The sequence below is a fragment of the Felis catus genome, chromosome A1, assembly GCF_018350175.1.
Source record: "Felis catus isolate Fca126 chromosome A1, F.catus_Fca126_mat1.0, whole genome shotgun sequence".
Classification (NCBI taxonomy): domain Eukaryota; kingdom Metazoa; phylum Chordata; class Mammalia; order Carnivora; family Felidae; genus Felis; species Felis catus.
Window position 1 is genome coordinate 2317489 of NC_058368.1, and position 25252 is coordinate 2342740.

The following is a 25252-nucleotide window of genomic DNA, read 5'->3' on the forward strand; positions in this document are numbered from 1 at the left end:
CAGGTGCCCCCAGAGAAGCTGCTTAAGTCCATACTTGCTCCAATTTGTCACACTCTATACTCAATTTGTTTGTGCAACTTATACTTGGTAACCTACTTCTGATAGAGATTTATAAAAATTATGTAAAATGTTGCTCTGATGCATCTGTAACAGTTTTTTTTCCAATGTAGAAAAATTATCAAGATCAGAGAAACTTAAAATTCACTTGGGTTACTGCCTTTAGAATGTTAATCATAATTAGGGGCGCCTGGGTGGCTCAGTCAGTTGGGCGTCCGACTTCGGCTCAGGTCACGATCTCGCAGTTCATGAGTTCAAGCCCCGTGTCGGGCTCTATCCTGACAGCGCAGAGCCTGGAGCCTGCTTTGGATTCTGTGTCTCCCTCTCTCTGCCCCTCTCCTGCTCATGCTCTGTCTCTGTCTCTCAATAATAAATAAATGTTAAAAAAATTAAAAAAAAAGAATGTTAATCATAATTAATGGTTCCTAATATTTTTGGATACCAAAGTTGATCAAGTAATCAATGGCTTTACATCAAAAGCTTAGATTTACTTAAAAATATTTATAATCATTTGGACAATAACATGTGAATATATGACTCAACATTCTTTTTAAAATAAAAACATGGCACTTTGAGCAAATTCTCATCAACAGCTCCCTAGAAAAGTACAAGTTGAAAGGATATCAGATTAAAAAAATATTGTCTTTGAACAAGAACTCAAAACCACTGCACTTGATTTATTTATAAACTAAGTCATGTGAAAAGTATAATCTCCATGTGTTTTAATACGTTGAAGGTTGCTTTATTCACCTTTTTACATGTTAAAAGAAATGTACTGTCATGCCTCAATTTAATGGAATTATACATGGGGTAAAAAACAGGTCTATTCCAGTTCAATGGGAGAAAAACAGTCACTGTTAAACGACTTGCTTTCGGTTCTACGCTTATCCCATAAACCTTAAAAGCATGGGGGAGTTTGATTTTAGGCTTCTATCTGTGTGATAGGTAAGAGTCTGTTACCTGCAACAGGTTCTGAATGTACTGGAGACACAGATTTATCAATGCCATGTTTTTCCGGGTCAAGGCAGAATTTTATCTACCACTTGAAGCATTTCCAGTGGGGGCTAACACATCAACAAAACCTTTTGCTGATATACCTTGTTCTCTGTTTTACTGAGTTTTATTACACTGTATATTGTGATGACATTCAACTTATTAGGATCGTTAAAAAATTTAACTGCTGTTAAACTACACATTGTTTGACTTCAGCCACTTTCATCTTACTAATTACACTTGTTTTGTTTTTTGAAGATTTTATTTTTAAGTCTTCCCTACACTCAGCGTGGGGCTCGAACAACCCTGAGATCAAGAGTTGCGTTCTCCACTGACTGAGCCAGCCGGGCACCTCGCTCATTACGTTACTTTTGAAGAACAAAAGTATATTTTAGGATAGCCATCTTTCCTAACTCTAAAATTATAGATCTTGTTATGACTTGAAAATATGGAACGTGATACTGGACATAAATGCATGAATTGAAGAATTCATACTATATAAAGTCTCCAGATAAATTCTGAACAAGTTAAACAGTTTATAAATTAGTGGATTAAGTGGGAACATTGGGAAAAAAAATCTTTTTCTTACCTGATTTTTTAAAAAATTTTTTGGGTCATGGGTGGGTGGCTCAGTCGGTTGAGAGTCCGACTTCGGCTCAGGTCACGATCTCGCGGTCCGTGAGTTAGAGCCCCGCGTGGGGCTCTGTGCTGACATCTCAGAGCCTGGAGCCTGCTTTGGATTCTGCATCTCCCTCCCTCTCTGCCCCTCCCCCACTGTCTCTCTCTCTCCCTCGTGCGTTCTCTCTCTCTCAAAAATAAAACATTAAAAAATTTTTAAAAATTCTTTAGGTCATGGGGTGCTGGAGCTGGCTCACGCCAGCTCTGAGAATTGTCTACACACGTTTTCCCGCCTGTATTTCATGTATGGCAGCTTGAAATTGGCCTGGTAGAGTACTTACATTTCTTATGACCAAATGCTACAAATCAGGCTGTTCTTCCTGAGAGCAGACTGTCACGCGTATTCATTAGCACAACACTGCTTATAGACATCTTTGAATGTATGAAAGCTCTATTCGGGGATACAGGCAATAACATTTCTTTTTTTTTTAATTTTTAAATGTTTATTTGTTTTTGAGAGAGACAGAATATGAGCGAGGTAGAGGCAGAGGGAGAGAAAGAGACACAGAATCTGAAGCGGGCTCCAGGCTCCGAGCTGTCAGCACGGAGCCCGACGCGGGGCTCAAACCCACAAGCTGTGAGATCACGACCTGGGCCGAAGTCGGACGCCCAACCGACTGAGCCACCCAGGCGCCCCAACAAATCACAGGTTTATCCACATGCTCCCTCGTTAACTGATACGTTTCTCTCGACAGGTGGTAGTGTCTACTTAATACGGCTCTGTCCCTTCGGTCACCTGGTCTAGCGCCAGCTCCCTGAAATCCCATTCAACGCACCCAACCGCCTGCCAGGGAACTGCGGGACTACTCCTTTTAGAAACTTTGTGGCTACTGAAGCCTTTAAAGAGAAACCTGGGTCTGGACCTCATGTCTTCAATTTCTAAGATATATAACCCTGGACGGAGTCCCTTATGAATCTCATCCAACTCCTGCCTCGCTTTCCCAGCACCGCTGGAATAATATACGTGAAATACCCAGACGAGTGCCAGGCGCGTGGAAGCACTCAGCAGTCAGCCGCGGGACGGCACCGAGGCTGCAGGTAACCACCTCCCTTTGGATCCTCACTCAAGCCCAGACTCCAAGCCCTCGGCTTCCTCGGGCCGTCGAAGGCCTTCTTCGGGGGCACCTTGAAGAAAATCCCTCAGAAACTGCGCCTAGTGCTACCGGCGTAAACCGATGGTCTGCAGCCGTAACCAGGTCCTCAACGCTGCCAACAGCCTTCCGCTAGGCCAGAGGGCTCTCTTTCGTTCTTTCACACAGTGGCCATCTCAACTTGCGTTCGTTCTCGACAAATCTATCCCATGGCTACTTGTCTTCGGCACGTGGCTTGCCCCCAGTTCCCAGAGCAACCAGAGGTCACTGCGTGGGAAACTCTCTCATTTTCTGGCTGTCACTCCAGGGATGTAACAACACTCATCCCCGTCTCCTTTCTGGCCCAGTGACAGGAGGAGTCCCTTTCCCGCTGACGGTCGATTTATCTACCTGCGCTCTGAATTCCACCTCCATTTTCCTCTATTTTCTTCCTCCTCAGGGGCCTTGCTGCTCTGCTGACTCCCACTCACTCCTGCATTCAGTCCTTCCCTCTTTACATCATCGTTCAAACACGTGTGGAAACCTCTTACGTTCCCCTCCTGCCCCTGCCCCCCCTTCCTTTGCTATGGTCACTCTTACCCCTCCCCACCTCCTCGCCTCCTGCCCCCACTTCCTGTGCTGTGGTCACTCTTACCCCTTCCCCCCTCCTCGCCTCCTGCCCCCCACTTCCTGTGCTGTGGTCACTCTTACCCCTCCCCCCCTCCTCGCCTCCTGCCCCCCACTTCCTGTGCTGTGGTCACTCTTACCCCTCCCTCCCTCCTCGCCTCCTGCCCCCCACTTCCTGTGCTCTGGTCACTCTTACCCCTCCCTCACCCCTCGCCTCCTGCCCCCCCCTTCCTTTGCTATGGTCACTCTTACCCCTCCCCCCTCCTCGCCTCCTGCCCCCCACTTCCTGTGCTGTGGTCACTCTTACCCCTCCCCCCCTCCTGCCCCCCACTTCCTGTGCTGTGGTCACTCTTACCCCTCCCTCACTCCTCGCCTCCTGCCCCCCCCTTCCTTTGCTGTGGTCACTCTTACCCCTCCCCCCCTCCTCGCCTCCTGCCCCCCCCTTCCTGTGCTGTGGTCACTCTTACCCCTCCCCCCCTCCTGCCCCCCACTTCCTGTGCTGTGGTCACTCTTACCCCTCCCCCCCTCCTCGCCTCCTGCCCCCCACTTCCTGTGCTCTGGTCACTCTTACCCCTCCCTCCCTCCTCGCCTCCTGCTCCCCACTTCCTGTGCTGTGGTCACTCTTACCCCTCCCCCCCTCCTCGCCTCCTGCCCCCCACTTCCTGTGCTCTGGTCACTCTTACCCCTCCCTCCCTCCTCGCCTCCTGCTCCCCACTTCCTGTGCTGTGGTCACTCTTACCCCTCCCTCCCTCCTCGCCTCCTGCTCCCCACTTCCTGTGCTGTGGTCACTCTTACCCCTCCCTCCTCCTTACCTCCTGCCCCCCCTTCCTTTGCTATGGTCACTCTTACCCCTCCCCCCCTCCTCGCCTCCTGCCCCCCACTTCCTGTGCTGTGGTCACTCTTACCCCTCCCCCCCTCCTCGCCTCCTGCCCCCCACTTCCTGTGCTCTGGTCACTCTTACCCCGCCCCCCCTCCTCGCCTCCTGCCCCCCACTTCCTGTGCTGTGGTCACTCTTACCCCGCCCCCCCTCCTCGCCTCCTGCCCCCCACTTCCTGTGCTGTGGTCACTCTTACCCCTCCCTCACTCCTCGCCCCACTGCAATCTGCCTTCTGCTCCCCCTGAGCATGTCTACCCTGCATGCATCACCTTCCTTGCTGAGCTTGTTCCTACTCGCGTTCTGTCTCAGTGAACAGGCATCACATTGTTCACCGGCTCCACACACACACCAGGCGGCGGCCTGGACTTGCCCCTCACTCTTCATCCCGTCAGTCACCACTATTATTAACTCCCTTCTCCTAAATAATCCCTTGGATGCTCCACTCATTTCTGTTCCCGCCGCCACCACCTCGGTCGGATCACCGTCCTTTCTTCTCTGTTGATGCAACGGCTTCCAGCGGATCTCCTTGCCCTCTGCTGGAGTTCCCTGGCCAAGCTGCCGGCTCCGATGACCGCCTCCCTCCCCCCTGCTTCAAGGTCTTTGGTGACTCTCCGCCCTTCTCCACGAGGCACAAAGGCCTTCACAGCTGTGCCTATGCTGATCTTCCCACCTTCCGCTCTTACTTCTGCTTCAGCCACGGCGAACTTCTCGTTTCTGGATTTGCCATGTCTTCTGCATTCAGACATAAGACTTTATCTATTTAGTAATCACTGGGTTCAGATAACACTGGTTGACAATTCCTACCAACATTATGCATATTTGGACTCTTCCTGAGAAATTAAAAACGAAGTATCTGAACACAGCAGTAGTCTGTCTACACTACATCAGTTAAATTCTTCTGTGGAATGACAGTAACTTAACATATTTCTGATGATGTTTTTCTAACTTAAATTCACTGTGTTTTGGCTGTATCATACAATGAACCTGTCTAGTACAGGATTTCTGCATATTATCAGGCATAATAAGAATTTAGGGCCAAAGAGTTAGATAGAAACATCAATATTTTGTAAAGTAAAAATTGACCTGGAGATTTATTTATTTATTAAAAAAAATTTTTTTTAACGTTTATTTATTTTTGAGACAGAGAGAGACAGAGCATGAACAGAGCATGAAAAATTGACCTGGAGATTTATTTATTTATTAAAAAAAATTTTTTTTAACGTTTATTTATTTTTGAGACAGAGAGAGACAGAGCATGAACGGGGGAGGGACAGAGAGAGGGAGACACAGAATCCGAAACAGGCTCCAGGCTCTGAGCCATCAGCCCAGAGCCTGACGCGGGGCTCGAACTCACGGACCGCGAGATCATGACCTGAGCCGAAGTTGGCTGCTCAACCGACTGAGCCACCCAGGTGCCCCTGACCTGGAGATTTAAACAAATTACTGTTTTACAGGATGTAAAACAGATTTTTAAATAATTGCTTTTTCCTTAGTGTCAAGTCTACATTTACTAAGAAGTGTTTTTGTTCCAGAAACTTGTAAATTCTTTTGTGTGAAGTATTTAAACTTATAACGAATTCTAGAATTTAAATTAATAATGCATGAAACAAAATCTGGAGTATTGACTGGTTCAATTTGACCTATCTTTTCCTATTGATAAAAGAACACTAGCACAGAGTAAGCACTGAGGAAGAAAGTCACTTCAAATGGAGCGGGGAGGACACTGAAGAGGTAGGGCCTGTGCATATTTGCCGGCTCAGTTCTTGGAAGAATGCTAACCTTGGCTTGTTGCCAAACTGCAAGCATTCGAGACGAGTGTGTGTCACATGCAAGAATGGACTAAAACGGACTTTCTGCCCAGCACCGATCTGGGCAACGAATCGCGTACGGGACAGTGTTATCCTAAGCCTGCCACAACTGACCCAAGAAACAAACAAAGAACCCCCCAACTTATGTAATGTGCCTAAAATTCCTCCTTTGCCTTTAAAAATCTGAGCTCCTTTGTCTCTTTGAACCATGATCTGGGTTGTTGCCTTAATGTCTGTCTCCTGATGCAGTTCCTAAGATCGCAAAACAAATGTGTTCTTAGCCTTGCCTTTTCTTGACACTTTAGATATATTAATTCTTGCTTTTTAATTTTGTTATTTGTTCATGAGTTTAATTATATTACTAGAGCATTTTCAGCAGATTGTATAAGGACTAGGGATCCTTCATAAAACTGATACAAGCTCTCAATATTTTGTCTTAAAGTGACACTACTGAATTTTCAAATACAAAAATTGATAATAAAATTGGAAATAGCTTTGTCATCTGTGATGAAAAATACAAGTAGTATCTAGCTTTCTGTTCTAACTTGAAAAATCCTTCTCTCTGAATTTTAAAGCAGTCAGTCCTTGGGGGAAAAGATGAGAATACACTTTTAGTTTTGATTTTTTTCTTTAGATGTTGGATTAAGGAGCCTTTGGGAAAAGAGACTGAGGAAACTCTTAGTGGAAGAAGTCTCTTGGCCAAGAGAGCTGGGGAAATGCAAACAGAGGAAGAAGCCAGGAGAAAAGAATTCCGTAAGGGGACAGATGTGGGAGTTGGGCAACAAACTCACTAGAAACTCTAAAACTAAGGTGACGTGAGTTTGGCACATATTCTGAATGTGTACCGTGTGTTATGTTGTGTATACTTTAACCTATAGTATCTCATTTAATTGTCAGATCAACCTCAGACTTTTCATGTTGGGGGATAGTATATTAATGTAAATGAGAGTAGAAATAAAAATGATTAGGAAGGAGGATATTTGCATGAATTAGAGATTTGCTCTTTTCCTTTATTAGATTATTTTAAAATTATAATCTGTAATTTTTAAATTTACTTTTAAAAAATATATTATTTTAAAGTTTATTTATTTTTGAGAGGAGCAAGTGAGCAGGGGAGGGGCAGAGAGAGGGGAGAGAGAGAGTCCCAAGCAGGCCACGTGCTCACAGTGCAGAGCCCAACGTGGGGCTTGAATTCACGAACCGTGAGATCACGACCTGAGCCAAAATCAAGGGTCGGACACTTAAGCGACGGAGCCACGCAGGTGCCCCTAAATTTACTCACAACTCTTTAAAGTGGGCAGGACAAATGTTGTCTTGTATATTTTTACAAAGACTAGAAAAAGGTACATGATTTTCCCAAGACCATACAGCTAAATAAATCGCACACCTAGCATTTACAGCCATTTGGACCTCGTGTCCAGTGTTCTCTCCCTTCTATACTGCTACCAACTTCTCAGACTGTGGCATTTAATCGTTAGCACTTCTACTTGCTTAGTAAAGCTTAAAGTGGTTTTAGAGAAAAAGCAGCTGAATTTTAGAAGCTGAGGTGAAGTATGCCTCCTTGCCTAAAACTGTGATTTTAGTTGTTCTCTACTGACAGGATGCTGTAAAAAAAAAAAAAAAAAAAAAGCCCGTGAAATTTATCGCTGGTCTTACTATAATTGTTAAGAATAGAATTCTTCCTGTTACGCAGCGTCCTTTTTCTAAAGCCCCTTCGGAAGATTTCTTTCTGACCTCATGATGAGGACCGAATGTCTCCGCCCCCCCAGCCCCTTACGCCGAACCAGTGAGCTTCCAACTCAGGGACAGGTGAGTTGGGCAACTGACGTGCATCCCCCTTCATGGTGCCTGCCAGAAAGCGCGGTCAAATCCGCGCTGTGTTCTTAGCAAGCGCACAGAATCTCACGGTTTGCGCTTCGTGTACTCGCCTAACTAGTGGCTCCATTTTATGACACTGCCACTGTTCTTCTTTTGTTCGTTTTTCTTACCCACTTCTGATACCGGTGTTTACATTCTATTACGAGTGCCTACTTAGAGCCCGACCCTTGTACGGAGTAAGTCGACATAGTAATCATCATGTATTAATCAACACATTCATTACATGAATAATATAATAATTATATGATATGATGCAATATAGGATACAATAATATATGATAATGAATAATGGATAATCACACAACAAATTCACATATACATATATAACCTTATTAAGTAGATATTTATCATCATCACTTCACAAATGAAGGAACAGAGAATGGAGCCTCTGGTTAAAATGCTTGTTCATCAAGTCCCACTTAGTAAATGATGAAGTTCCACATCTGAACCCAGGTCTGTCTAAATCACAAAGATGTTTTTTTCACAATCGATACTGTTTCTCTAAATGAGAAGCTAACGTCTATAGGCAAATGTTTTAAGTAGCCCCAAAGCTACAACTCGGTGGCACCCTCCTTGCCTTTCCTTGAAACTAATAAGCTGTACCTTCTAAAACAATATCCCTTTATGAGAGAAGCTGGAAGAAGGTGGCTGACACCAAGGACAAACATCTCTTTGAAACAATTTTTTGGGGGGCGCCTGGGTGGCTCAGTCAATTAAGCATCCGACTTCGGCTCAGGTCATGATCTTGCGGTCTGTGAGTTCGAGCCCTGCGTCCAGCTCTGTGCTGACAGCTCGGAGCCTGGTGCCTGCTTCCGATTCTGTGTCTCCCTCTCTCCCTGCCCCTGCCCTACTCATGCTCTGTCTCTGTCTCCAAAAATAAACAAACATTTTTATTTTATTTTATTTTTTTTTTCAACGTTTATTTATTTTTGGGACAGAGAGAGACAGAGCATGAACGGGGGAGGGGCAGAGAGAGAGGGAGACACAGAATCAGAAACAGGCTCCAGGCTCTGAGCCATCAGCCCAGAGCCCGACGCAGGGCTCGAACTCACGGACCGCGAGATCGTGACCTGGCTGAAGTCGGACGCTTAACCGACTGCACCACCCAGGCGCCCCACAAACATTTTTTTAAAGTAAGAATTTTAAATAAAATTATTCTGTTTAAAGAAAATTAAAGTTAGAACACCTTTTTTTTTTTTTTTTTTTTTTTTTGAGTAAAGCAATAGAGTTTATTGAGAGAAAGTATAAAGCTCTCAAGAGTGAGAGGGGTCGCAACTGGGTGGCCGCCGAGGATTTTTGTCCCTGACTTTTTATTGGGACCTTACCAGAAAGTTTGTGAGATTTCATGCATGGCACCTAGACTGGCAGGTCCAGAATACTTTTATCTTAACCTCTTTTTCCCCAAACTCTGCTGCCTTTGCCAATTCCTCAGCCAGGTTCCCCCTTGCAGCTGCAGCCTGCCTTCCTGGAGGTCCCTTACTTCTTCCTACCTAATGTTACACCTTTCCCCACTCATTACAATTTGGGAATCTACATAAACTAAATATTTAATTGTCTTAATAGACACTCTTAACTGTTTTTACATTTCTTAGTTAATTTATTTATAAATACTTCTATTTCATTTGCTTCCCAGAACACCTTTAAAATTAACTAGTTTAGGGAATCTTAAAGTGAAGGGCGAGTGGTGTATTAGTCTGAATAAGTACAGCTGATACAATAGCCTGGCTTGGCTTTAAATCATGGTATTTATTTTGAAATTTTAAGAAGTGTTGAGACAGTAATATTTTTCAAGTATAAGAAAAGACATTTTAAAAAATGTTTGTCGAGAAAAACTACAATGTAGAGAGGTTAAATGACTTACTGGAGTTCAGCTGTGGGGTACATTATGATTGGACAGAATTCAGAAACTTGGGCATTCCTCATTCCTCACTGGGCCCTACAAAATTTCTTTTCAAGTTTATTTATTTATTTTGAGAGACAGAGAGAGCGTGCGCAGGGGAGGGGCAGAGAGAGAGAAGGAGAGAGAGAACCCCAAGCAGGCTCCGGGCTGTCGGCTCAGAGCCCGACGTGGGGTTTGAACTCACGAACTGTGAGACCGTGACCTGAGCCGAATCCGAGAGGCAGATGCTTAACCAACTGAGCCACCCGGGCGCCTCTGGGTCCTACAATCTTATGTCTTAACTATGTCTTAAAAACTCTCCCACTTCAAAATCCTTGTTACTACATTGGTTCAAGGCTCTCATCATTTCTTGTCTGGGATATTTGAATGGTCTTCTCTCGTGTAAGATGTATCCTTTATTCTGCTACCACACACAACGGTGGGCACATGTGACCAGGTATCCTTCAGGCATCACCCTTCAGGATCTTCCATCGCTGAGTCAATTCGAGCTTGGTCCCGTGGAGCACAAAACCTTCCACAGGCAAGCACACCCTTCTCCAGCTTCTCACCTCTCACCACACCGCCTTCCATTTACTACTCTAGATGCGACTGCTTATAATTCCCTTTACAAACCATACGTTTTCACGCCCCTACGTCTTTTCTAACGCCGTTCTCGCTCCCTCAGATGCTTTCCTGCCAAACCATTTTTGCCTGGGTATTTCCTGCTCATCTGTCAAGGTTCAGTTTATGCACCGTTTCCTTCAGAAAGCCTTCCCTGATCACCCACTCCCCAACTCCAAACCAGTACATTAGTGACCTGTGTTACCAGACAACTCTATACATCTATGACAGCATTGACTTAAAAAAAATTATGGTATGCTATAAAACAGGTATTACTTTTCATATAGGTTAGATGTTTTTGAGCAGAGTACTTTAGTTTATATTTCATAGGTTTTGTTCTCAGAGACAAATACTACATAGTTCTGCATATGATGTTCAGTGTTACTGTCTGCAGATCTGTGAGAGGAGTACATTCAGTTGTTTTGTAACTTCTTAGCTATAAATTTCCCTAAATGAATATAAATATTTACATTTACCTTCGAAATTCTCTATAATGAAGTTTTCTTTCTCCTCTTTTTCCAAAGAAATGTATCTGAAGGGTTGTGGTAATTTCAGGTTCTTTCACTGTTGGTTCCTATAAAAAATGAGACGATAATTCCAAGTAATTATAACCAAGAACAAAAATGGACGCTGTAGCCTGGAACTCTTAGGACAATATCCATAAAAGGTTCTCGTAATAGGGGTGGAAGAATGAGATGTGGCCATCCTGTCTGCTACTTCGCATCATACAATTCTGTAATTGTCTTTGCTCAAGCAGGAGAAAAACAATGAGGGCTAAAATTCTCCAAATACTCAAGATGGACTTCAGCAGTAAACAAAATCTTAGATCGGTCCAAAAAGAAAGCTTAGAATAGTGAAAAAAAATTATTTCAAAATGTGATCTCTAGGCGTTTTTTAATGAAGCAGGACTGAGAACTAAAGCCAGAAGGTCTTTGAGTTTTTGCTGAATATTAGAAATACCTGAAAAGCATCTGCTTTTCATAATTACAAAACTAATAGGTAAGAATTCGATTAATGAGTAAAGCAGATTCATGGATTCTTCCTCCTTCAAATCTCTAACAAAATAAACAACAATAACAAAACTGCTAAAAAGATGATCAGCTGCAACAAAACAAAAAGGGTTACAAATTTAAACCAAATATTTTGCAAAGGGGCAGTTGGAGAAAGAAACACCAGATTCAGGTGCTGTATGGTCCCCATGTCCCCTAATCCTACCTTCTAATCCTACCTCTCAGAAATAGCAGTGGCACTGAGACTATTACATTAGAAATTCATTAAAAACGTTAATTTAGTGACAGCAGAGTAGTGGGGACAAGTAAGGCCAACTCCAAAAGAAGCTCCTCTAGAGCTTGGGGAGACTTATGCAGAGGGAAGCAGGTCTCGAGGGCACAGACTCTTTCAGGGGACTATGTTACAGAGGGACCAACCCTAAGCCCACAGAGTTGAATGTACTTCGGCGGGGAGGAGTGAGCTGTGCCTCAGAGCCTTAAGGAGATCAGGAAGATCAACAGAACACAGGCTCTTCGGCAAGGGCTGCATTTGCCCAGGGGAGTCTCCTCCCCCTTGCCTCCACCCCTTTTGTGCATGGAACAGCGCACCTAAATGCAATGCCAGCAGCGGAGAAGGACAAAGATAAATTAGTTCCAGATCAGGTGGGAAGAGTAGCAGAGAGAGTTCCATTTGTGCTCCACTGCAGCCATGAGGTCTGGGCAGGGCACGGGCAGGAACGAAAGAAACAGGAAGACAACTAAGCACAGGCACCACAGCGGGAAACAGAACAAATCAGCAAAAGACACAGAACATCCAGTCTTGCGGTCCGTAACACATAATACAAGGAACAAATGCGTGTCCCCATAAGCCCTTATTTACATTAAAAGTTTCTTGTATTTTGAGATAATGGTAGATTCACATGCAATGGTACAAAATAATGCAGAACGATCTCTTGTACCCTTTACTCAGTTTCCTCCAGGGGTGACTGATGACATCTTGCAAAACATCATCAGATAACTCGATACAGTCAACACACAGAAGAACATTTTCTTCACTGCGATGACCCTTCATCTGCTCTTGTGGCCACACTGACTTCTCTCCAGCCCCGACCCTCTCTTTGACCTCTGGCAACCACTAATCAACTTCCTTTTCTATAATTTTGTCATTTCAAAATGCCACATACGTGGACTCAGTATGTAGCCTTCTGGTATTGGCATATTTGTGCAGCACAATTCTCTGGATATTCACTCAGGCTGTTGCCGTATCAATCGTTTGTTCTTGTTTCTTGTAGGACAGTGTTCCGCTGTATGGATTACCACTTGAACCATTCACCTGTTGAAGGACATCTGGGTTGTTTCCAGTTTGGGGCTATGACAAATAAAGCTGCTCGAAACCTCTGTGGACAGGTGTTAGTGTGAACACGGTTTTTATTTCTTTGGGACGGATGGCCAGGCGTGCAGTTACCATTTTATTGGAGCAGCAGCATCATTTTACGTTCCCACCAGCCGTGGATGAGTGATCCGGCTTCCCTGCATCTGGTGGCCAGTGCAATTGTCAGTTATTTTATTTTAGTCACTTGGATGTACTTAAGAGCCTCTTATGGTTTGCCTCCCTCTCCATTTTTATCTTATTTTTTTAAATGTTTATTTTGAGAGAGAGAGTATACACACATGCCCACGAGCAGGGGAGGGGCAGAGAGAGACAGGGAGAGACAGAATCCACCCTCAGCGTGGAGCCTGATGTGGGGCTCAGTCTCACAACCGTGACATCATGACCTGAGCCAAAATAAAGAGTCTCAAAGTATGTAGTTCTTGATCCCATGTCACTCCCCCCAAAACACACCGTCCCCTCCCGCAACCACCAACTTGTTCTCTGTATCTATGAATCTTGGGGTTCTGTCCTGTTTTTTAGATTACATATATAAGTGCAATCCTGTAGTATTTGTCTTGCTCCGACTTATACTACTTCGAATGATACCCTCAAGGTCCATCCATGTTGTGGCAAATGGCAATATTTTCTTATGGCTGAACAGTACTGGGTATATAAACCACATTTTCCTTATCCACTCATCTCTCAATGGACACTTAAGTTGTTTCCACACTTTGGCTTTGAAAATAGTGCTGCAATGAAACAAAAGGGGTACACACACCTTTCTGAATTAGTGTTTGTTTTCTTTGGACAGATACTCAGTAGCGGAGTTGCTGGATCATACTGTAGTTCTACTTTCAATTTTGAGGAACCTCCAAGTGGTTTTCCATAGTGGCCGCACCAATTTACAATCCCAACAATGCACGAGGTTCTCTTTTCTCCAAATCCTTGCCAACATTTTGTTATTTCTTGTCATTTTGATACTAGCCATTCTGACAGGTGTAGGTGCTATCTCATTATGGCTCTGATTTGCATTTCCTTGGTGATAAGGGATGTTGAGCATCTTTTCATGTGCCTGTTGGATATCTGTGTGTCTTCTGTACAAAAATGTCTATGCAAATCCTCTATGTTTTAACTGGATTATTTTTCCTATTGAGTTATATGAGTTCTTTCTATATATATATTCTGGACATTAACCCTCATTCAGACATATGATTCTCAAATATCTTCTGATATTCATAGGTTGCTTTTCTGTTTGGTTGAGGGTTTCCTTTGCTGTACAGAAGCTTTTTGGTTCGATGTAGTCCCGTTTGTTAATTTTTGCTTTTGTTTCCTTTGCCTTTGGAGTCAGATAAAAAAAATTACTAGGACTGATGTCAAGAAGCTTATTGCTTATGTTTTCTTCTTGGGCGTTTTATGGCTTTAGGTCTTACATGCAAGTCTTGAATCCGTTTTGAGTTAATTTTTTGTATGCGGTCCAGTTTCATTATTTTGTGTGTGGTAGCTCTCCAATTTTCCCAACACTGTTTACTAAATAGACTGACTGCCTCTTCCCCATTGTATTTTCTCGCCTCCTTTGTTGAAAATTACCTGACCACATACATGGGGGTTTATTTGTGGGTTATCGACACGTATAGTTCCATTGTTCTCTGTGTCCATTTTTGTGGCAATACTACACGGTTTTGATTATTACAGCTTTATAATCCCATTTGAAACCAGGCACAGTAACCTCTGACTTTGTTGTTCTTTCTTAACACCGTGCTTTGGCTATTTGGGGTCTTTTGTGGTTACTTCCACGTAAGTTATGGAATTATTCCAATCCGGCAAAAAATGTCATTGGAACTTTGACAGGGATCGCAATGCATTTGTAGATTGCTTTGGGTTTATGGACATTTAACAACATTGATTTTTCTAACCCCTGACACAAAATATCTTCCTATTTATTTGTGTCATCTTCAATTTCTTTCATCAGTGTCTTGTGGTTTTCAGTGTATAGGTCTTTCACCTCCTTAGTTCAATTTATTCCTAAGTTTTTCATTCTTATTAATGCAATTGTAAGTGGGATTATTTTCTTGATTTTCCTGATATTTTGTTAGTGTATAGAAATGCAACAGATCTTTGTATATTAATTTTGTATCTTGTAACTTTATTGAATTCACTTATTAGTTCTGACAGTTTTTTTTTTTTTTTGTAGAGTCTTTTTCCATACACAATATCATGTTGTCTGCAAATAGTGAAAGTTTTACTTTTTCCTTTCCAATTTGGATGTCACTGATTTTTTTCTTTCCTAGTTGTTCTGGCTAGGACTTCCAATACTATGTTGAATCAAAGTGGCATGAGTAGGCATCCTTATCTCGTTCCTGATCTTAGACGAGAAGCTTTTAGCTTTTCACCATTGAGGATGATGATAGTTGTGGGTCTGTCATTTACGGCCTTTGTGATGTTGGAGTACTTTCCCTTTATATCCATTTTGTTGAGTTTTTCTCATAAATGGATGTTAAATTTTCTCAAATGCTTTTTTGTGCATTCACAAAAATAATATGATTTTTATCCTTCATTTTGCTGATGTGTATACCGTCTTGATCGATTTGCAGATGCTGACCACACTTGCATCCCTGGAATAAATCCCACTTGATCGCGATGTAAGATGTTTTTGATGTATTGTTATTTTGGTCTGTTAATATTTTGTTGATTTCTGCATGTATGTTCATCAGGCATATTGGCCTGTAATTTTATTTTATTTTATTTACTTTCATTTTCTTTCATTTTCCTCCTTCCTTCCTTCCTTCCTTCCTTCCTTCCTTCCTTCCCTGTGTCCTTCTTCAGTTTTGGTATCAGGGTAATGCTGGCCTTGCAAAATAAGCTTGGGAGCTTCCCTCCTTTTCAATGTTTTTGAAGAGTTTGAGAAGTATAGGCATTAAATGTTCTTTGAATGTTTGGTAGAATTCACCAACGAAGCCATCTGGTCCTGGACTCTTCTTAGGAGGTTTCTGATTACTGATTCAATCTTTTGCAATATTTGACATGTGCCTGCACTCCTAGTTCAAAGATGTTTTCCTTTCACCACTTTGAATATGCCATGCCACTCTCTTTTGGTCTGCAAAAAGTTTCTGCTAAGAAATCTCCTGACAACCTTATGGGATTTCCCTTGTATGTAACAATTTATTTTTCTCTTTCTGCTCTTAAGATTCTCTCTTTAACTTTTGACATTTTAATTATAATGTGTCCTGGTGTGGATCTCTCTGGACTCCTCTTATTTGGAACCCTCTGAGCCTTCTGGACCTACATGTCTATTTCCTTCTCCTGGTGAGGGAAGTTTTTAGCCATTATTTCTTCAAATACTTTCCTAGTCTCTCCTCTCTTTTCTCCTGGGACCTTATAATGTAAGTGTTACTCTATTTGATGTTGTCTGAGAGGTTCCTCAAGTTACCTTCATTTTTCAAAACTTCTCTCCTTTTCATTACTCTGCTTTGCTGAGTTCTACTGCAGTCTTCTAGGTCACTGATCTGTTCTGTTTCATCTAGTCTGCCACTGAACCCCTCTTGGTCCTTTCTTACACTATCTCTTTGTTGAAGCTCTCACTGTGTTCATCCATTCTCCCCCCAAGTTCTTTGAGCATTTTTTCCCCTCCAAATGTTTACTCACTTTTTGAGAGAGAGACAGAGTGTGAGTGGGGGAAGGGCAGAGAGAGAGGGAGACACAGAATGTGAAGCAGGCTCCAGGCTCTGAGCTGTCAGCACAGAGCCTGATGTGGGGCTTGAACTCGTGAAACGTGAGATCATGACCTGAGCTGAAGTTGGCCACTTAACTGACTGAGCCACCCAGGACCTGTTCTATGAGCATTTTTATGTCCATTACCTTAAATTCTTTTTTAGATTACTTTTCTCCATTTCATTAAGGTCTTTTTCTGAGGTCTCGTCATACTCTTCTGTTTGGAACATAGTTCTCTGTTTCTTCATTTTGCTTGACTCTCGGTGTGTTTCTATGTATTAGGTGAAACAGCTCTCAGTCTTCAAGTAGTGCCCTGTGTAGGTGATGAAATTTCTCTTCCAACCTTGCTCTTTGCTGTCTCTTGAACCTTTGTAATTGTCTAAACCACCTGATTCGTTCTTGATATGTCCCCGGTGTTAGGGTGTGCCAAGACCTGCCTGTTCCAAGAGAGGAATCTCATTTACACCGAGTTTCAGGTTGACTGGAAGCACACTCTTAGGCAGCAGCTTTTAACGTATAAAAGTATAGGGGTGCCTCGGTGGCTCAGTCGGTTAAGTGTCCGACTTCGGCTCAGGTCATGATCTCACGGTTTGTGAGTTTAAGCCCCCCGTCAGGCTCTGTGCTGACAGCCCAGACCCTGGAGCCTGCTTCGGATTCTGTGTCTCCCTCTCTCTCTGCCCCTCCCTGACTTGTGCTCTGTCTCTCTCTCTCAAAAATAATTGAACATTTAAAAAAAAAAGTTTTAAAATATAAAAGTATATATAGTCCTGTGGGGCTACAATCATAGTCCCTGCTGCCTCCAGACCAGGAGATTTAGAGGTGCCCCCTGGGTGGCAGCTGTAAAAAATTGGGGTTCCAGATAAGTGTAAAAGCTCCTTTCCCAGAGTTGAGCCCTGGAAGGCCGAGGGGGTGTGCAAGGATGGTGTGCCCCTGCTTAGGTTCTCTGGGAGCACCTCCTTAATCTATATATGCATGGGAAACCCGAAGCCTGTCCCTTAGACTGAAGCGCCGAGCTAAGTACATAGGCCTTTTTTCCAGAAGACGGGCTGTGTTTCAGTCTGCTGTCTATGCAGTGCCCTGATGGTGGCGGTCTGCCAAGAACTGTGTTAGCGTTCCTGTGGAGCTCAGGATTGTTGGCCACTTCGCCACCAGGGCCAGGTGATTGAGTGGTGGCCCCCGTGTGGACTGCACGCACCTGCTGGCGTTAGCTAGGCAAGGTGTACGGGGTAGGGCATGCTTGCTGGCTTCAGACAAGCAGGGGAAAATGTCTTGACTATACACCTGTGGACCTCAGGAATGTCGTGGGAGACCTTCTTGTCTGTGCACGCGTGCTGGCTTTAAGCCGGGAAAATGACGGCCCGGCCAGTGGGGGAGTGCTGCAACTGTCTCCACTCCCCAGCTTTATCTAGGGAGTGAGAGGATGCCATGGATGTTGTGCTTGCCTGCCCCGGCTAGGGAGGGGGGCAGCGAACCCTTGTGTGCTCCCCAGCTTCCTCGAGGCAGTGGGATGGTATGGTGACTGCTTGCCCCCACCCCTCTTAGCAACGCAGGAGGAGGGTGCCGCCTCTGAGCCCACCCACTGGTGCTCGCAGGGTAGGTGGAGAGTGCAAAGTTGGCTTCTGCCAGCACCTCTGTCCCGGGGAGAGTTTCAACGGTCCCTCGCTCTCCCAACAGATGTTCTTAGATTATCAACTGGTTTCTTTTACAGCCGTGGTGCTTTCCAAACTGCTATTTTTCTGCTGGGTCGTGGGTAGAGCGAGACTGCACGTGAGTTCCTTAAAAGGGGAGTCTCGGTTTCCTATAGCACTTCGGGGCCCTTGGATGTCGGCCCTTTGCATTTTTTAAGCCAGATGTTTTGGGGGCTCGTCTCTCTGGGTCAGGTCCCAGGGACAGGGGTGTCTTAAGTGGGACACCAGCCCATCACTTTCTGGGAGAAGCGCTGGACTGGTGAGAACCCTCACTGTTATGCTGCAGCGTCGGGGTGGGGTTTGGGGTGAGACCCTGTCTCTGCCTCTCCCACCCAGCTCAATGCGGTCTTTCTGTCTTTTGTTGTGGAGAAGCCGTTCTTCCGGTTTCAGATCTTCCTCCGAGGGAAATGGCCCATGTGCACTTATGGGTTTCGTGTCTGTGTGGGATGGGCTGAGTTCTGCATTTTCCTACGCTGCTATCTTGAGAGAAGAGCCCCACCCGTTCTAAAGCATTTCCACAGTTTGATTGTGACATTATTTTTGATCTCTTTGGAATTTATTTTGCTATGAGAACTGATATGCACACTCAGAACTGTTTAGCCAGTCACCCCAGGAGTCAGTCACATACAAGGATGTAGTGAATGCCCATCATGTGTCAGACACGATGCCAGGCCTTGGGGCTCCATGGTTTCCTGTTCCTCTTGGGTAACTGGGCATTAAACAAGTTATTAAAAATAGTAATCCAACCACGGAAGTATTGGGAAGAAATTCAAGGAGCTATGAGGGCAGCTCAGGGGAGGCTTTCCTAAGAAAAATACCATTTAAATGGAGATCTAAGGTTTGAACTGAAGTTAAGAAAATACGAAGTGGTGGTGGGGGGGCACCTGGGTGGCTCGGTCGGTTAAGCATCCGACTTCTGCTCAGGTCACGATCTCAGCTCATGAGTTCAAGCCCCGCGGCGGGTGAGCTCGAGCCCCGCTTTGGGCTTTGCACTGACAGAGCACAGCCCGCATAAGATTCTCTCTCTTGTCCTCTCTGCCCCTCATTCATTGGCACCCTCTTTCGAAATAAATAAAAAAGTTACAAATAAAGAGAAGTGGGAATAAACTTTGCAAACAGGAACAACAGAGCATGGTGCTGTATGGCTGGGGTGTAGAAAGCAGTAATAATAAATATAATAGCAAATGCATATATATCGCTTATGTGTTAAGCATAGTTCTAAGAGATTTAAATATATTAACTAATTTAGTCCTCAAAAACACCTGAGGTAGATTACTATTATTCTCACTTTACAATGAAGAAACTCAATTTTATGCAAAGAGAAGTAAACTAATTTGCCCAGAGCCACACAGCTATTAACAGATGAAGCAGCATTTGAACAGTCTTCCTGGGCCTGAGTTCTTAACCACTGTGGTATATACTACAGAGAAAATGGGACAGCTGGAGGCTGGAAGAATGGCTGGCCTGAGGGCAGTCACATTTTACTTGTGCTTTTAGGTCACCTGTCTATAATGTGAAAAATGAACTAGAAATGACACAGGTGTGCTGTTTCAAGGAGGCACATGCACCCCAATGTTTATAGCAGTGCTTTCAACAACAGCCAAAGTATGGAAAGAGCCCAAATGCCCATCGACGGATGAATGGATACAGATGTGGTATGTATATGTATGTGTATATATATATATATATATATATATACACACACACACACACACACACACACACACACACACACACAATGGAGTATTATTCAGTGATCAAAAAGAATGAAATCTTGCCATTTGCAACAACGTGGATGGAATTACAGAGTATTATGCTAGGCTATCTGAAATTAGTCAGAGACATTCAAATATCATATGACTTCACTCATATGTGGAATTTAAGATACAAAACAGATGAACATAGGGAAGGGAAGCAAAAATAATATAAAAACAGGGAGGAGGACAAAACAGAAGAGACTCTTAAATACAGAGAACAAACTGAGGGTTGCTGGAGGGGTGGTGGGAGGGGGGATGGGCTAAGTGGGGAGGGGCATTAAGGACGACACTTGTTGGGATGAGCACTGGGTGTGATACAAAGGGGATGAATCACTGGGATCTACTCCTGAAATCAGTAGTGCACTACATGCTAACTTGGATGTAAATTAAAAAATAAATTGAGGAATTGAAAAAAAATGACCCAGGTGGATGCAGAGAGGTCAGTCAGGAGGCCCCTGCAGTAACTCGAGTGGGAAATGAAGCTGGTCTGATAATGACAGTGGTGGAAACAGAAGCCAAAGGGTGGAGGAGGCAGCAACTAGTGACTAACTGGATGGGAGGGGTAAGGAGAGATAGGGAAGACCTCCAGGCTTCTGGGTCGCTGAAAAGTACTTTGGTAATTCGTTTTTTTCCTACTGATTTAAAATATCTACATTGTATACCCACAGGCATATGTCTTTGGGTTTGTATTCTGACCATTCTATTTCTCACTACACCACTTCATTATCCCTCTCATTACCTGCATTTTCCAGAATGTTCTTATTCCCTCTCATGTTTATTCTTCTAGATGAAGTTAAGGACCATTTTGCAAAGTTTTTGAACACCTCTTACCTGCATCCACTTCCTCTCTAACCACTATCGCCCAAAATCCACCCAAAACCCAAACACGCCAAACCCAAGCCAATTTCTCAGCCGTTGAGTTCTGACCCAGACTGTATGGAATTCACAGATTGATTTCGTGGGACCTGGCCACTGTACAGTGCTCACTATTCCTAGCTAAGAATAACGTCTCTTTTTATGTATTCCAATCTTCTCTTATGTTCCTCAGTTAAAATTCGTGGTTATAGTTTCTTTCACGTACGTTCTTTGAAGTATTTTCGTTTTCATTTTTGAATTTGTCTATCTGTGCCTAGTTGACCCCCGATGTTGCATTAGTCTCGGGGAACCACAGGGCTTCAACGTCTCTGCACATTATGCCACGCCACAAGCATGGCTGCCACTTGTCGCCGTACGACCCCATCAAGAAACGACTATGTTCCCCATGCTACATATTTTATTCCCTAGACCTTTAGAGTCTTAACCTTTACTTTTCATATACCTTAACAACTAGTCAGTTATTAAACATTCAGTGCCATTAATATAAGCCACATCAAAACACATTCTACTTCATGCTTCTGGTATAGAGTATGGCATTTATTTTAAAGGGTAACATTTTAGGGGCGCCTGAGTGGCTAAGTCGGGTAAGGGTCTGACTTCGGCTCAGGTCATGATGTCACGGTTCGTGGGTTCGAGCCCCGCGTCGGGCTCTGTGCCGACAGCTCGGAGCCTGGGGCCTGCTTCCGATTCTGTGTCTCCTTCTCTCTCTCTGCCCCTCCCCTGCTCTCACTCTCTCTCTCCTAAAAATAATAAACTTAAAAAAATAAATAAAGGGTAACATTTTGTACCATATTAACTGTGTTGATTTACCTACAATGTTTGCTTTTGGAACTTACTAACCATGTTTATTAAAAGCCAGTGTAAATCTACTGGCCAATTAACACACGGTAACTGCCTTCTGACTTCCTACAGGATAGCAGCGCATTGCTTCAAGGTGTTTGGACAAATATAGTTACTGATAAGTTTCCCAACTCTGTCGGGATGTTTATGTAACAAATAGAGAAGCTACTGTAAATATCATCTGTCTGGAAATATGAGTTTATCTGCACATACCTGGCACTCCGTCTCATTGGCTGTTGTCTTCAAATCATCTTGTTTACTTATGATCTTCTGCAGCTGGAAAGATGGCAAACATGAATTCAGATGTGTATCTACTGGACTTTTCAAAATAGTCTAAGAAAAAGATACTAAGTTTTCCTTTTAAAACATATACGAGTCGTTAAATATTAACTTAAACTCCTTCTGCATTATAGCTAATAGCGTTATTTATTTCTTCTTAAATCAGGTAGGAATCGAAGGAAAAACTGATATGCAAGTATTAATGTTACCATTTTTATAATTTGAATCATTTTTTCCTCCTAAGAAATCTAGTTTACTTAATACATACATATTCTAAAGGTATCACTCTATAAGAATTTCATAATTATCCAAATTCTTCAACAGAATTTTCATTCATAATTAATTTTTGTATCATTGATAATTTATGGCCACATTTTCAAGTATGTAGCTCTTAAAAAGCCACTTATATCATACAAATGGTCTTCTTCCCCATATGCACTCATAAAGCATCAAAATAATTTAAAAACCTACATTTCTGTCATTAGTAAAATTGTCAACAGTACCTTGAGACTGAGTACATTTAGAAACCTACCTTTCAGAGTCATTTGTACCAATCCTCAAAAGGAAAGCAAATTAAAAAAAAAAAGGTTTAAAACAAAAATTAAATGCAGACAAAATCTGAAACTATGGATTTGAACGGATTAGGAGACAAACCTTCACTCATTTTTTTTCCTAGGCTACTTCTTTGTTAATAATCTGAACACTGGTAAATTCCAAATTAATCATCTCAAGTTCGGCTGCCTCTATGATGTTTGTTTTAGGTAAACAGTTTATCTCTAAGTCCCTCAAACTTTTCCACATCTCCTCCCTCATACTTACCTTAGAGAAAAGTGTTGAAAAGTCTTCATTTGTTTTACCCTTATTTTTTAAGTTGACAATCAAATAGTACAATGCCAACTTCAATATCTTTCTCCCTTAGCTTACTGCACTACCTTAAAAAATTTTTATGAGGGAAAATTTCAAACACAGCCAAGAGAACTCTGTAATAAACCGCACATTATTCACCTTCAACAATCATCAGGATTCTGCCCATTCCCAATTCCTTTTCAATTGTTATTTATAGCTCTTGAGGAAAAATTTATATACATTGAATGTACAAATTATGGCCATACAATTTTGACAAGTGGATATACCTGAGTAACCCATCCTCCTACCCTGGTATAGAACATTTCTATTTTCTCAGAAAGTTCTTTGTGTCTCTTCTCAGTCAATCCTTTCTCTCTTCATCCCCACAGAGGAATAGGAGAGTTCTGATTGTTTTCCTCCATCTAAATGAGTTTCACTTATTTTAGAAATTCAAATAAATGATATCAAATAAATGATAGTATGTATTCTTTTGTGCTATCAACCTTCTCTCTGCATAACGGTTTTGAGATTCATTTACGTTTGAATAGAAGTAGTCTGTTTTTATTGTTGAGTTGTGTCCCATTGTCTGAATAGATCACTACTTGTCCATTCACTTGTTGGCAGATGTTTGCATTGTCTCTAGTGTTTGACTACTGTGAATCAAGCTCCCGTAAATTTTCTTTCCCCACCACCCCCGGCTTTACTGAAGTATACTTAATATACAAAAAATTGCACACATTGATGTATAAACCTCTTGATGAGTTTGGACACATGCATGCATCTGAGATGCATCACCACAATCAAGGTAATAAACATACCCATCACTTCCAAAAGATTCGTGTCCCTGTTTCCTTTTCCCTTGGTCTAAGAACACTTAGCATGTGATGTACCTTCTTTTTTTTTAAACTTTTTTTCATGTTTATTTTATTAAAAAATTTTTTTTAATGTTTATTTATTATTGAGAGACAGAGCATGAGCAGGGGAGGGGCAGAGAGAGAGGGAGACACAGAATCTGAAGCAGGCTCCAGGCTCCGAGCTGTTAGCACAGAGCCTGACGCGGGGCTCGAACTCACAAACTGAGATCATGACCTGAGCCGAAGTCGGACGCTCAACCGACTGAGCCACCCAGGTGCCCCTTCATGTTTATTTTTGAGAGAGAGAGAGACAGAATCTGAAGCAGGCTCCAGGCTCTGAGCTATCTGCACAGAGCCCGATGCGGGGCTCGAACCCACAAACCGTGAGAGCATGACCTAAGTGGAAGTTGATGCTTAACCGACTGAGCCACCCAGGTGCCCTTCTTCAGTTTTTAAATGTACAACACCATAGTCTTAACTATATGCACTATGTTTGTACAGCAGATCTCTGCCATACACTTTCTTGCATAATTCTTATTTTATGTATGTGAATGCATGTTTTAGTATTTCTCTTGGATGAATTCCTAGGAGGGGAACAGTTAATTCCTTCTGAACTCTAAGTTATTAAGTGGTAAGAGTTCTTTATATATTCTGAATGAGTCCTTTGTCAGATATATGTTTGGAAAATATTTTCTCCCATCCTACAGTTCACCTATTCATTTTCTTCCTTTTTTTTTAAAATTTTTAACATTTATTTATTTTTGAGAGAGACAGAGACAGAGTGTGAGGTGAGAAGAGACAGAGAGAGGGGGGAGGTGTCTCCAAGCTATGCCTACATATGGTGTGAGCAGGGGTCGTAACTATTTTTTTCATATACATATCCAATTGTTCTAGGGTCATTTATTGAAAAGACCTTTTCTTTTCTATGAACTGGGTTGGAGACTTTATTGAGAATTAAGGACCATCTAAGTTAAGTGTCAGTTCTTTATTATCCTCCATTGATCCACTTGCCCATCCTTAAGTCAATATCACACTGTTACCATTACTGTAGCTTTGCAGTAAGTCTTAAGTCAGGGAGTGTGAGTTATCCAGATTTGTTCTGATTTTTCAAAATTGATTGCAGTGTTTTAGGTTCTCTGCCTTTGCACATCCGCTTTAACATCAGCTTGTACTTTCTACCAAAAAAAAAAAAAAAAAAAAGCCTGCTGGGATTTCGCTTGGGAAAGTTAAATCTTTAGACCAATTTGGGAAGAACTGACATCTTAACACTACTGAATCTTCTAACCATTTCCATGGTATATTCCTCCATTTATTTAAGTCTCTTTGAATTTCTGTTGGCAATGTCTGAAGTTTTTGGTGAACGGTTTTTGTTAAATTTGTTTCTACTTACTTTATGTTATTTGATGTCATGCAAAGAACTGATTTTCATTTCATTTTCCAACTATGCTACTAGTATATGGAAATACAATTGATTTCTCCATATTGATCTTCCTAAATTTGCTTTTAGTTATAATAGGCTTTCCTTTTCTTGTTGATCACTTAGAGTTATCTACGC

The 25252-nt window shown here is 42.6% G+C and overlaps 1 protein-coding gene across 1 annotated transcript in view; it reads right to left on the reverse strand.

The window, feature by feature from the left end:
• Positions 1-25252, reverse strand: part of MICU2 (mitochondrial calcium uptake 2) — a 138825-nt gene that overhangs the window by 9480 nt on the left and 104093 nt on the right. The window contains exons 7-8 of the mRNA XM_045040216.1: positions 21932-21994; positions 10965-11062 (exon numbers count right to left, since the gene is read on the reverse strand). Of these exons, the coding sequence (XP_044896151.1) occupies positions 10965-11062; positions 21932-21994 (161 nt within the window). The remainder of the gene's footprint in view (positions 1-10964; positions 11063-21931; positions 21995-25252) is intronic.